This window comes from Mustelus asterias, chromosome 14 (genome assembly GCF_964213995.1).
Source record: "Mustelus asterias chromosome 14, sMusAst1.hap1.1, whole genome shotgun sequence".
NCBI lineage: Eukaryota > Metazoa > Chordata > Chondrichthyes > Carcharhiniformes > Triakidae > Mustelus > Mustelus asterias.
In genome coordinates this window covers 25,301,917-25,317,117 of record NC_135814.1, presented here as the reverse complement: position 1 = coordinate 25,317,117, position 15,201 = coordinate 25,301,917, and the positions used below count along the sequence as shown (strand labels likewise).

Genomic DNA, 15,201 nt, shown 5'->3' with positions numbered 1-15,201 from the left:
TGCAGCACATCTCCAAGACCCCTATAATCATTTCTTACATACACATTATTCTTGCACTAATATACTGCCAATGTTTGCATTACTCTATAACAACCATCCCGGTTATAATGTTCTACTAATACAAATGATTGCATGGAAACACCTCACATGTAAATTCCAGAAAAGTTATTTTGCAATATGTAAATACAGGTCTATTAAATGAACTTCTGTTATTCTTTTCCAGTGCATCAGCATAAAGGTTAACAGGCTGCATCCTTAAGCAAATGTTAATGAGCGACGGTAGTTTGCTGCTGTGACCTTGGTCAGTCATTTTGTCACCCAGTAGAATTTTACACAATGTTGGTGTCATTTTCTTTTTTCATCAAGCAGACTTGTTCATCCAGTTGATTCTTCCTCTCAAAGCTGACTTCAGATTATCAAGTCACTAATGCGTTAAAGTCAGATTAACCCTTTTAGTCCCAAATGCCCTGGGAATAACATTCTGGAGTGGAGTGAGCCTTGGCTCAGTGCCAGTAATCTCAGTGTGTGTGCTCAGGCTTCATTCCAGACACAGCAGTACAGAGACATGAGTTCCAAGCTCTGAATACTGGGTTGACAGCCAGTGGGATGCTTGGACAGATATAGAATTGCATCTACCCCCACCACTATCGCCACATCAAACTACTTCCGCTGGTAAGATGCTGGTATTTGTCTAACAACCTGTCCATGTAATAAATGACATTTGTTACGGAAATAATCCACAGCACGATCTGCTGGGTGTTAAAGCTGTGGAAGAAACAGTTTACCACATGTAGCCCTTGGTACGTAAAGACAAGGAGAATACTTTATTTAATTTCACCTGGTCTAATTGAATATGCTTTCCAAGGGCCAGCTAATCTCGCATTCTACCAGATTAATGACAGTAATACCCGCGTCACCTTAAGAAGAGGATGCCATTTTTCGTTATCCATTGTTGTAAATGCTGACATTGTTCAGTATCGCTCTCCTGGAGGTTAAATGCAGAAATCACATAAATAATCATTTCTTACAACTGGGAAAATAGCTTGGCAACAATCGTGTTCAGTGGTGGTAACCAAGTTATTATTATTTCCAGTTGTTAGCAGTCAACTTTTGGAATTGAAAATGTATCAAAGGAAATACCATGAAATCCAGATTATAAATCAGATTTGTTTATGAACCATAGCCCTGCTTTTAGAATTGTCATTTTGATTCCAAAAAATTAACCAATACTGTGTGTGTGTGTGTGTGTCATATAAGCATAGACAATTTAATCAGAGTAAGGCCATTTGGAAGTGAGATGGTGAAAAACATATAACCCATAATGAGTGAAATTCAGCAAAGGTATCATGAGCAGTGTAGTATTCGAGGGTCTGACACATAAAGGGTTAAGGTGGGACTGAGTACAGTACCGCCCACACTGTGATGTAAAAGAACACATGATCCTCACTTGATGTCAATGTAATGCTGGACAGAGCTGGGTGTAGAAGCAAGCATGGAGATAGCTCCTAGCTCAGAACTTTACTGTACCTATGTGTATAATTTCTAATCATTAATAAGTACTTATTGTCGAATTATCAAAGACTACAATTACCTTAATAAGACCAACCGAACTACGCCTTGCACCTTACAACATGGTGGCAGTGAATGGAGCAATGCAAAACCTCGCAGGGATGGCAGAAGCAAATTAAAATCTTGGGAAACTGAAGGACAAATCAAAAAAGCATTCTGACCTGAAGAAAAACTCAAGAAGCAAAGATGAAGAAGGAAATCACCACTGAAAAGCACCAAAGAAAGGCTTGGATGCTGAAGGCAGAAATTAAATTCCACACTTCAGTAGAAGACTCCACCGAATCCCATGGAAGTCCAGCTTCAATACCCAGAGTGTGCAGAGTCAACAGAACTAGCAGCGTTGAGCTAAAACTTTAAAATTGCTGGACAACACAAGTCCTGAAAAGGGATAACGACTTCAATGGTCAGAAATTGCTGTTTAAATCGTAGTCCAAAAAACTCGATTCCCAAGTCAGAGCCTGCATATGTGGCAGCCAAAACTCCAAGCTCACTCTGAACAAAGAGAAAAATAATCATTCCTTAAAAATTAATTGCAATGAAGTAGGCAGCTTGAAAAACCCAACAAAGGCCAGAATTTGATACTTTCATCAAAGCATCAAGAAATTACATGGGAAATTAAATTACAATGTTGAATAAACATAGAAGCTAAGAGCTGAAGAAGCAGCACCATCTTTGGTTTTTGGAAGTCTCTTAAAGCTGAACCTGCAATTTACAAATCAGAAATCCACACTTCCAGACCAAGGCCCTGAAATTTGGGACATGGGAGAAAAAGATTCCTGAGATACATGATTGCTTCAGATCTGGATAAAAAGACAGTGGCTGAACAACTTAACATACTATTTTATTCAGTATATCTGGAATTAAGAATCTACTGATGATTGTTGGAAAAACCCATCTGGTTCACTAATGTCCATTAGGGAAGGAAATCTGCTGACCTTACCTGGTCTGGCCTACATGTGACTCCAGAGCCATAGCAATATGGTTGACTTTCAACTGCCCTCCAAGGGCAACGAGGGATGGACAATAAATACTGACCAACCAGTGACTCCCATGTCCCGCAAATAAAAAAAGGTCCAGCAGCCAACAGTAGACAAAGAATGAACAAATCATCTGAAAGATTTGATGAAGTTTTAAAATCATTCAAGGCTTATTTTAACCTCGATGTGGAGTTGCCAGTGTTGGACTGGGGTAGGCACAGTAAGTAGTCTCGCAACACCAGGTTAAAGTCCAACAGGTTTGTTTGGTAGCACGAGCTTTCAGAACGCTGCCCCTTTATCAGGTGAGACTCACCTGATGAAGGGGCAGCGCTCCAAAAGCTCGTGCTACCAAATAAACCTGTTGGACTTTAACCTGGTGTTGTGAGACTATTTTAACCTCAGAAGTAACTAAATCCTTGAAAGGGATAAATTTAATAAAAGTATCCAACAGCCAAGAGAACCTGTCACCTCCTTCATTAATAAGCTGTGCAAAATGGCTGAAGGTTGTAATTATGGTGACTTGCAATCTGAGCTAATCAGGAATAGTTGTAGAAGTGGTGGACGATGCTCTCAGACATGCTTCAAGCGAAGAAAGATCTAACCCTTGAGAAAGCCATCCAGATTGTCGGGTAATCTGAAATCCATTTGGAGCACATATCCATATTAAGGGGAACGAAGCAAACCACAGCATAAAAAGTAAACCCCACTGTCCAACTAGTGAAACAGCACAGAAATAGAATTGGTTGCATCAATCGTTTCTTTCTCTATGTTTAGAGGCGGCAGATTGTCTAATGCACGAGTTGATGCTATTGGCCCATTGGAATCATCAATAAACATAGAAGCTAAGAGCTGTTGTGACTCCAAAGTCACTGGCAGTTCTTTATGTGGATGGGTTCGCCTGCAGGACATTGCAACACACAACACAACTTAGTCGCACTTTTCCTGATGTATCAGAGCGTTCATGAGCATCACTGTTCTCAGATGGTTGTAATTTTGTGTGTTTCGGTCTTTTAACAAAGATTTAAAACAGTGACAGATGGTGCACACCAACTCTCGTGCCCCATTACCGACTTTACACTTGTTTTATCCTCACCTTCACCCCTCAAAGAGCACAGGGAGAGGGGGGAGTCCCCGGTGAAACCTTTTGTGGTTTCTGAAAATTGTGCAACTTTGAATATAGCTCTTTCATTGAATTCACAAACACAGCTCAGTCCCTTGTAAACCTGCACGCCCATTTTATACAGGACTGTACGTGAATCGTGTTGGGCATAAATATACATTAGGAAATTGAACGGACATTTATTGGCAGAACAGCAACATGTTCACTTGGAGATCCCACCTCCACCCATCATATGCTCCACTCCAAATTCATGGAATGTTCTAAACAGACTGCTGTATGACATTACTAATTTCCACCCCTTTTCCTGTTTCACTTGTGCTCGCATTTTACCCAAAAGGCATAACTGATGAGAAAAACTAGGCTAAAGAATTTCTGATAAGCATTGACCTGAATTTGTAATCTAAAATAACCTGAACAGTTTGATTATATCTGCATTTGACTTGAGTTCGACGAGTTCACCTTTTTAAAAAAATAATTCTCAGAAAAACATAAAAACAGCTAAAATGAACTTCCGTGCATCTGTATTGCTGTTTCTCATATCCCTTCAGTAGGATCTTGTCTTCATACAGGACATTGTCTGTTGTTATAAGTGAAGCCATCCTTCAATTTTTTTTGAAGGAAAGAATGTCATTTTGGATGCAGCGGATCAGGAGAAGCCTATAGTATTGCAAATTACCGGGGAAGTCTAATGTTCATCAGTCTAACCTGACCTTTTTTTTAAATTGTGATTCTCCCAGGAGATGCAATGGTTGGTGTCTGGTTTGTTTAATGTTGCAGGATATATCGGAGCTTCCCATGTCCGATTAGAATGAAGTGTGCGGAGTGTTGAATCATTGGCTGTGTGGCACTCAATAAAGCTGCCCATGCCATTTTTAACCAGCACAGTTTGAGCAGCCTGTGGTGCCCTTATCGCCATCTCTCCACCACGCACACCATCCCCCCAACGCCCCCCCCCCTCCCCCACCCCCACCATAAAATTCTCAAGTGGTAATTTAAATGTTTTTATTCAGACACTGAGCACATTTTATTCAGCAGCATATCGATTAGCCCCCGGTACAAGCCTCACCACAGATACCCACTGTCAGGAAACAGCTGACTGACAGGAGTCCAATAAGGTTGTTTTTTTTTCACAGGATTCCCTGATTTCTGCTAAGGCCTTCCCTGCTTCAGGCTTCCTATTGCCCTGTGGGTCCAGGGGTGCAACTTCTTCCTGCATTCAATCCATTCCCAGCCATCAGCTTGGTGCCATTGACACCGAGTTCAAATGGGAGTCAGGCCTGGTCTATGAGATAAATTCCAAGAATTAAAAGCATCCAGGTCTCATGTACAGTGAATCAGCATATGTTTGAGGGTTGCGACTGACCCTGAGTTAAAATTGAGGGTCTAAACTCTGACACTGTAGTGATACTGTATGTATCTGTCCCATAGCGCTCTGTTAGGCTGGATTTTCTGGCCGCACCCACTCCCAAGGCCAGGAAATCCCACCCAAGGTTAATGGATCTTTGGGACCATGTCCCACCCCCTATGATTCCCGTAGCAGGTGGGATGGGAAAATTCCACCCATTGTGTTTTATTAGTGGAAATCTCATGTTGAAGCCTGTGTCTAACTTCAGGAATCATAGAATCATTGAATCCCAGAATCCCCACAGTGCAGAAGGAGGCCATTCGGCCCATCGAGTCTGCACCGAACACAATCTCACCCAGCCGCTATCCCTGTACCCCACGTATTCACCCTACTAGTCCCCCAACACGAAGTGGCAATTTAGCATGGCCAATCTACCTAACCTGCACATCTTTGGACTGTGGGAGGAAACTGGAGCACCCGGAGGAAACCCACGTAGACACGAGGAGAATGGGCAAATTCCACACGGACAGTGACCCAAGGCGGGAATCGAACCCAGGTTCCTGGCACTGTGAGGCAGTAGTGCTAACCACTGTGCCACCGTGCCAGCCTATAAGGAAGTGCAATGATCTAATTTGACATTTTAGTAATGATTGTTTAGTAGAAGAGAACGTGAGTATTGCTAAAAAAAAGAAATTTTGTTGAAGCTTTATATCTTGCACTCATCAGGACAATTGCAAGAATAACAATGTCAGCGGAAACAACAACTTTATACGATATGAGAAGTCAGTTCTGATTGGTTATCAAGTGGACTCTGATTGGTAGAGGCATGCTACTGTTTATCGGTTTAATATTCAATTCTATTAATGGAAACGAGAGAAAAATGATCTGCATTTATATAGTGCTTTTCAAGATCCCAGGATGTCTCTTTTAAAGTGTAATCATTGTGGTAATGCAGGAAGCATTACAAAAACATTGATTGCAATGGAGCAGAAATATAACAGGCAGTGGATTTAATGCTGCCTTTTGCTACTAATACCCAAGGTGACCTTTAACACTGGAAATCTGGCTTATGCTTGGCAAGCCGCAACATGTGTGTCCTAAACTCTGACCTTCCAATGTTATAGCTTGTATTCAATTTCTGGTAGTGTGATGATGAATTACAGATCTAATTTTGTGTAGCCGAGACCCAACACAAAATCTCTTGACTTGGCTTCAAGTCTTCAGGCTGCCCCATGAGCCCAGCAATCCTTATATTGGCAGGAGTCCAGTGATTGTACCAGGATTTAATGAGCACTTCTAAACTCGACCACCCAACAAACAATTCAAAGGGAAATGAAGCGAAAGGCAGGTCATACCACTTCCAATAGCTTTCTTGGATCTGCTTGCAGATGAAACTCAGGAAATCGCAGGTCAGTGTAGTGGAGCAGAGAGGCCTGACAACCAAAGCTTTGCCTCTTTTTCTTCTATGGCTATTTGTTCCTCGAGCACAGGTTATAAAAGGCCGTCCTTTAAAACTTCTAGAGGTGGCTCGAGGTGGTTCCAGAGGCAGGGAGGGATGAGGTCAAGGAGTTGAAAACAGGATATGGATTTTAAAATTGAGGCGGTATTAAAATCAAGACTGGGAGCCAATGCAGGTCAGGGAGGACAGGGGGAACAGGTGAACAGAAATTGTTGCAAGTTAGTCCCCAGGTAGCAGTTTTGGATGAGTTCAAGTTTACAGGTGGAGATGACCAGTTTGATGAGCATTGGAATAGTTATGTCTGAAAATAACATTGACCAGAATGAGAGTTTCAGCAGCAGATGATTTCAAGCAAAGTAGAGGCAGGTGATGTTGTGGTGTGGAATACAAAAAGTACTTTAAGATTGTCAGGGGGCTGTCCAATGCTGTTTTAGCCAACTTATTCCGTGAACCAATACCAACTGGTCATTCAACTCACTGCTGTTTACTGGACGTTGCTAACACTGAATAACTCTGTATCTGTCAATATAACCATTGCAGGATTTTTAAAATAATTAATTAAATGTGACTTACTTTGCGTTTCAATGTGATAATGCATTTCACAATTTTCTTTCTAAAACAGTTTATCTGAATCTTTTATATATTTTCTGTTTGTGCTCTAATTGTTCTCTCTCTCATATGTCTAGTTATTGGCATCCCTATTTGTGTTTCTTTTAATGCGTATTTAGTGCTTGTACTTCAGACATCAAGATGTCAATGTGTACATTCCTAATTCCTAATAAATCCCAGTGTAGCAATTTCCACTCATATGGGCAAGGATGCCATGCACTGATAGTCGACTGACTGAACAGCAAGTGAGGAAATAGGGACAATGGGAAGATTAATTCACACAAGTCACTACGAGGTCAATGTTGTAGTAGTTAAGGAATTTGAACCCAAACCAACAGAGGTATTGAGGGGTGGAAATGTGCCTTTGAATGATGGCGCAAACAAGCAATATTGGATTGGCTGCCAGTTATACCCAGTACCTGATACTTAATTCCATTGACTGCCATGGAGCTGAAGATCAGGAGCTGTTTGTAGCAAGCTGGCAATCCAACACTGCCTGTTTCTACCCCTGAATATTTTTGAAAGAACTTAGTCGGTGGGATTTTATGGCCTCACTCGAGGGAGACCGAAATTCACACCTGAGGTCAATGGACATTTCCATTGTCCGCCCCTTGCCCGCTCCAATTCCATGGCAGGAGTGGTGGTAGAATTCCGGCGAGTGAGTCACCTACGATTTTTTGAATTTTCCAGGTTCATGGCTCTACAGCTAATGGAGTATGTCATGAAGTGTAGTCAGTGTTATGAAGCAAGAATCAGAGCCACCTTGCACACTGCAAACTCCAATGCACAGCAATTTGATGCTGACCAGATAGTCTGCTTTTTGTGATTTTGATTAAGGGATAAATATTACTCGGGGCAAGATAACTCCCTTGCTCTTCTTCGAAATAGTGCTACAAGATTTGTTACATCCACCCAAGCAGACAGATGGTGTATTTAGCATCTCATTCAAAAGACAGCATCTTCAACAGTACAGCACTTCAATTCTGCACTGGAGTATCAGCCTTGATTTTTGTGCTCAAGCCCTGGAGTGGGACCTCAACCTTCTGACTCAGAGGCAAGGGTGCTCCCAACTGAGCCATAGCTGACCACAGATAAGTATTCCTTTAAAGCACATGGACTATTCTTTTTCCATAAGGACCACTATATGAACATTGGATGGTATGAAGTCAAGCAGATAAAGGATGTGCTAAGTTCCATTTTGATTGCCTCAGCCCAGACAGCATTGTATTGACCAACACAGTATTTGAACTCAATTCAGATGCCTATGTTTGATGAGGACTGGAGAAAGTTTGGTTGCTGTGGCTTACAGACTGTCTAGATACAGAGCCGAAAGAGAGAGAAACACCAAAAGGTCACAATTGAACGAGGAGACATACCCCAGCAGAACTCACCACCTTATGCAAAGGTTAGGGAAGACAGTTTGAGGTAATGTTGGACAAGGAATGCATGCACGAGCCAAATGCAAAGTGTACAGAGTCGCAATCAGCTGACCTCAATGTGGGATTGTTAGTTCAGCACCATGGGCTAAAAGATTGCACTTGTTTTAGTTGCTATACTAGGCCAAATAGACAAGGCTGGCTGCATTTGACCTAATGTTTTCTAGAATAAAGCCTATCAAATTAAAAAAAATCACAAATACAAGCATTATATCCCACCTTTGAAAAATTACATCCACTTACATTACTTAACAGATATAATGAAATAGTTCTCCAATTAAAATAAATAAAAATACGATTTAAGAAAATACTCCACGACTCCAGTAAACTGTGCAGAGTACAAGGTGTTAGCCGTGGCCCAGTTGCCACTGAGTCAGAGGTTATTGTGTGTAACCTCAGGTACTGGATGTCATATCACTTCCAAGCCTGATTTTTCATACTTCAGACTAGTCTCTCTGAAGATGATCAATGTGTCCAGGAATTAACAATAGTCTACTTACCAGTTAAGTTGAATCCATGAGACAATTTGTAAATTTTGTAGCAGATCTCCCATAGCGTTGTTCATAGTAAGACGCAAAATATATCATTTCAAAAAGGAAAGAACATTCACCAAGTAATGGACTAGCCTGTTGCAAATTTGGAACTAGAAATAATTTGGACTACCATTTTAAGGTCACAAGGTTCAATTGGGCACATTGCAAGGTTAATTAAAAACAAATGGTTGGCTCATAAACTTATCAAAAATGTGTCAGAAATTTTGTTGGAGGTGACAAAATGTGCCATTGCAAAATGTTGGTATTTTTATAGCTTTTATACACTATAATGTAATCACTTTGAAATAAAGCTGCTGGTTTGAACAGCATTAATCCTTAGAAGCATAGCATTTAACTTGTGCTCTGCTCAGTCACCTCATCTAAACCAAGTTGAATATGAAGATGCTGTGCGGTGGCTCCAAAGTCTCTCACATGGAGGGACAAGGAACATTAGAGCATAGGATCACAACTGGTCAATCCTTTGTGTCCTTTGGTAGATTACCCTGGGTTATTGGTCGTGGAGTAAGCTAAGTACCCATCTTCTCAGTTGTAACAGTGTCATTCGAGGCAGTTAAACAAAGGGGTTAAATTACAGAGGGCAATAGGGTGACCGTTACTTGAAAGCTCCCCCATAAAAAGGAAAGCTTTAAAACTCCCACTGACCTGTCAATATCAGTGCAACATAACACCCTCACAATCACTTGTGTAACAGCTTTTGTGCACTCAGATTGAAATAGAATTGGTAGATAACTACACTGGCAGGAAAACAGATATTTAAAATCCAAGAAATTAAAACATTATCATGTCCTTTCACGAGTTAGAATTCAGAGGAGGTTGTTAAAAACTGAAAAAAGAGGGATAATGTGCTTGAAGGAAAGGATGTAGATTTGAACAGTGAAAGCTTCTTTCTTCTCATTCTGAAAAGGAAACCCAAAGTGCTCTCCACTTTTAACACAATGTTCAGTGGTGACCTGCTGAGGTGACATCTTTAAAAATAATTGTCTACTTACCATTAGATGCAGTCGTAGAAAGTTTTACAGGAAGCATGAAAATGGTCTCTGAAAAACTAGCCTCAGCAGGATTGTGTGAAAGAACAAAACAATGTGACTGGGTGATTTATAACAAAAAAAGTATATAGTAAGTAGAATTTTCTACCTAGCTGCAAGCCATAATTCATACTGATCTCTTATCAAGATAAAGTACCTTTTCTCTGAATGATCTGTGTGGTTAAATGATTTTGATAAATGCCAGTACATAACAGGTAACTGCTTCACAAACAATCAAGATAAACTAGACTTACTGGGAGACGAATGGTAAATTGCTTTCCTTGGCTATGTTTAAAGCTCTACAATTTCCTTATCAATGGTATAGTCTGCTGACCTCAGGTGGAGTTGTTGTAAGATGAAAGGAACCTTGATTATTTACGCTCAAAATGCGGTCGATGTTTGCAGTGAGAAGCAGAACTTCAGCTGCTCAAATGTTCCAAAATTACTACATTTACAGCATTTTGTAGGTTGCTGGAAGATATTAAGAGTACTTAACTATGATGGTCATTAGCATGGAAACTTTCAATTTTGCCAATGATACTAACACCAGTTTTATCCCGACTAAGCCTTTACATCAGGAAGGGGCCAACAGTGAAAGTGACATGAAATGTGTGGACTTGAGGCCAAGCCATTCCAGCAGATTCCCAATGTAATTTCAGTGGAAATCCATTAAATTGGCTGACAACTAGGTTGGAAGCCGGTTATGCCAGATCCCAGCCGAGTGCTGAAGTTTCCAAGATAGTTTTGTGCGGGTGGAGTGAATCACATCTCTTCTGCTCAAACTACTAAGTAGCTTAATGTTGGTGTCAAACAACTACTGAGAATATTTGTAGTATGGCTTCTTTTATTTTGATGAGAAACGGATGAGGAAATAATGATTTAATGGGACAAGAGAATGAATCAAAAAGGAGTAATCTAATTAAGGGATTTAAAAGGCATCATGGGCCATTACAGTTTCATCCTCTGAGACACATAATTGACAAATATCTGTTCTAGATACACCAGATGATAAATGTTTGTATTTGAAGGTTTTGGAGACAAAATTTTGTGCGGCACGGTGGCACAGTGGTTAGCACTGCTGCATCACAGCATCATTGACCCGGGTTCAATTCCCGGCTTGGGTCACTGTCTGTGTGAAGTTTGCACATTCTTCCTGTGACTGCGTGGGTTTCCTCCGGGTGCTCCGGTTTCCTCCCACATTCCAAAAATATGTGGGTTAGGCGGATTGGCCATGCATAAATTGCTCCCGAGTGTCAGGGGGACTAACTAGGGTAAATGCGTGGTATTAGGGGATAGGGCCTGGGTGGGATTGTGATCGGTGCAGACTTGATGGGCTGAATGGCCTCCTTCTGCACTGTAGGATTCTATGAAAATAATGGTTGTTGTAAGATGGGAACAAAAGGATCTAGGATTGTCTGAGCACAATTTTGAAAGGGTTTGATGAAAAGGACATGGTGCACCATATCTGACAGGATGACGAAAGATTAGTTGGGTGGCTAGGATTTTAATGAGAATGGATTTGAAGGAGCAAAGGTTGGGTCTAATCAACAAAATGAGCTCACAGTGGAGATGAGAAGCTTGATGAAATAATTGAAGTTATTGGAAGTCAAGACAGGCCTGTCTAAGTGAGAAAGAAATCAATGAATTCCTTGCACACATTGTTATCCATTATTATCCATTAGTTCCTGTATTATATTTTTCTTGCATAATCACCTCCATAAACAGACCTAAGACATTATCATGGAACCATTGTAGCCGATAGACTCTGGTGGAAAGGTACCTCTTAGTCAGGTATTTTCTCCTTTGCATGCCTCTGTCATTTGCTCATCTCCTTGTTCTAGTGAACTGGGAATTCAATCACTTCCCTTCAGGTACCATGCCTTAAGAAGCTGTTACCGACCAGGGATCTCCATGTCTTGGTTATGCTTGGCAAGGTACGGCAGTGAGTTACAAATGCCTTCAACAGTTTCTGGCTGACTAGGGGACTCTCCTGCTGTTACCACCTGCCATAAACATATTGGAAGGATTTGTAGTTAGATATTCAACCAATTTGTCCATGTTGTGAACACACCTTCGGTGGGCACCAAGTCCTGGAGTGGGATTTGAACCCAGGGTTTCTTGCTCAAATGTAGGGATGCCTCTACCGTGCTACAAGGCACCCCTCTCCTTAGGTGCCGCATCAATTATATGGGCATATATGGGAATGCCCATTGTGAATTTGTGGTAAGGGTTTCACTATGGAAGGCAGTGAGAAAAAAAGACCATCCCCACCTGACACAGCTGAAAGGCAGCTTTCAAACTCCTCTCTCAGCTGCATGGCTGAGAAAATGTTTTCTTAATTCCCTCAGTCAAAGCTGATGTTGTGGATATTGAAAGCCTGTGAACTCAACCACTTCCCGCAGGTAACCTCTCTCTTTTGGAAGAGTGTAACTTCAGTAATGCGCAATACTTGTGTAAATGGCATAATTTCTGAGATCACAGCATTTATCCTGTCATGCGCGACTTTGAGAGGCGCATTGTGCATCTTCTACTACCAGCTAATTGCAGCAGAATTTAGTACATATTCTGGCTTGTCTGACTTATGCTTACAGGAACTTCTTTGATCTTAATGATGCTGAAATTGCATTGAAATTTATGCTAATTTCTACACTGATTTTCCTGACATATTTTATGTCAAATTTCCAGCGGAGCCCGTGTTTCTAAAGTTGCAACATAAAAACCGCCATAAATGCAGCACTAGCAATAAGGGTAATAATGAGGAGGCTGTTTGCTGTATTTTGTCATCATAGTGTCGCATTCTCATCACCTCTTCACTCTGTTCCTCTTATTTTGCGGAACGGGAAAAGGTCACTCGAACCCTGGCAAGTGGCGGGGAAGGACAGGAGTCTGAAATATTTTGCACGCACTGAGGCAAAGCAGCACTTTGGTTAAGTAGAGCATGGATGTCAGTAAGAAAGATTCAAAGCAACTCTGGAAGAAAGTCCCTATCAAAGTCTGGAAATCTCAGCTGCACATTTATCAGGGGATTTGTTGGGTTATGTTGCGCCTGAATATTTGGATTCAAATCGATGCCAGTGCATTATTCGGAGTAAATTTTCTGATCCCACCCATGGAAATCATAGCAGATGGGGCTGAAAATTTGGCGAACCATTTGGGCAGCACGGTGGCACAGTGGTTAGCACTGTTGCCTCAAAGTGTCAGGGACACAGGTTCGATTCCCAGCTTGGATCACTGTCTGTGCAGAATCTGCACACTCTCCCCGTGTCTGCGTGGGTTTCCTCTGGATGCTCCGGTTTCCTCCCACAGTCCGAAAGATGTGCTGGTTACGTGCTTTGGCCAAGCTAAATTCTCCCTCGGTGTACCCGAACAGGCACTGGAGTGTGGCGACTAGGGGATTTTCACAGTAACTTCATTGCAGTGTTAATGTAAGCCTACTTGCAGCACTAATAAATAAATTTTAAAAGGTCTGTTGACCTCAGGCAGAAATTTCCAGTCTTGGGGCGCTTGCGGCCAGGAAATCCCACCCTTCATGTAAATCCAGAAAAACTGCTCATTTGCATGGGGTTGGGGCCTGGAACTGAGTGGCAGATGATTTTGGCAGACATATCTTGCAACTGGAGCAAAGAAATGTGGACATTTGCGCAATTCGATGGTTTAATATAAAACCGGCATTATCAGTTGCACTCAAATTTCCTCACCCAATTCTCCTGCAGAGTAATTATGCCAGAAAGTTCCAGGAAATTCCAGGCTTATCAGACTGATGTTTAAGACACGAGTATCTGATTCTGTTATTTTAATAGCCGTGTGGACGAAGCAACTTAAGCTCCCAGGTTAAAATAATGGCAAGAGGAACTTAGTGCTGGTGTGTTAGACCTATGTACAATATGTCTGCTGACAGTCATTCCTCTCTGACAGTTCTTTAAGATTCAGAATTACAACAAACAAGTTAACATCTTATGAAACCCTGCATCTAATAAACAAATTAAAGTGAATGATTCCTGTTCACCTTGATCTCAAAACCTCTATGTTTTAGACTCATCTCTCATATCGATGTGTTACAATAGACTTACTGTTTTGATTTTAAAGGCTGAGAAACATAGCTGCGGAAAACTCAGATGGTAATCTGGGTCATGCATGCCTTCCATCACTGTCATGAATGTCTGGTATTAAGTGAACAATTGTTTAGTTAAAAGAACTAGAAGTGCATTCTGTTTCGCTCTTATTGTAGTATCTTTACTCAGCTGTCACTGCTGCGTATGTATCAGAATGCAATAAATGTGTCACAAGGGACCAGCTGAGGAGAGTTAACAGTATTCAACCAGTATCCTAACTGTGGACATTTCTCTCCCACAGAAAATCAGAATTACACTCAACGTGTTCAGTGTGTGAAGAGACTGGTGAAGAAGCTTCCTAAACCTAACCATGATACCTTGAGAGTTCTCGTTAAACATTTACAAAAGTAAGCACTGAAATATTTATTTCTTATTCATACATCTTAGCACGCAGGATTCATTCCACAAATTTAAACTGCATTACAGAAATTGCAAAATTTAGGTATTTTGTGCCTCCTATTACCACGGGAGATCTCACTGGCTCATTATGCATCAGCAATATCCTAAATGCAGTCTTTAAAATACATTACTAGAAATAGTGAACATAAAAAATATTTCTGCTATTGTTATAATGTCATTAATACCAAGTAACCAGGAGAAGACTTCCTTCCAAATGTTATAGTTAGTATTAAAAACAGAAAGACACTTATTCTCAGGATGACAGTAGTGACAACAAATATCAAGAACTTGCATTTATATAGTCCCTTCAATGAATAAAGGTATCCATAGGTATTTATAGAAAGTGTAATGATGTGGAGATGCCAGGGTTGGACTGGGGTGGGCACAGTAAGAAGTCTCACAACGCCAGGTTAAAGTCCAACAGGTTTATTTGGAATCACAAGCTTTCAGAACGCTACTCCTTCATCAGGTGAGTGTATAGGAAGTGTAAGGCAGAATGAATACCAAGACAAGGGATGAGTTATTAGGAGGGATGGTCAAAGAGATGCATTTTGAGGAGATTCTTAAAGAAAGACAGCAAAGTGGACAGGCAGAGG

The 15,201-nt window shown here is 41.1% G+C and overlaps 1 protein-coding gene across 1 annotated transcript in view; it reads left to right on the top strand.

Annotated features, from left to right (window-relative positions):
* Positions 1-15,201, top strand: part of arhgap15 (Rho GTPase activating protein 15) — a 730,777-nt gene that overhangs the window by 667,585 nt on the left and 47,991 nt on the right. The window contains exon 14 of the mRNA XM_078228014.1: positions 14,448-14,553. Within this exon, the coding sequence (XP_078084140.1) occupies positions 14,448-14,553 (106 nt within the window). The remainder of the gene's footprint in view (positions 1-14,447; positions 14,554-15,201) is intronic.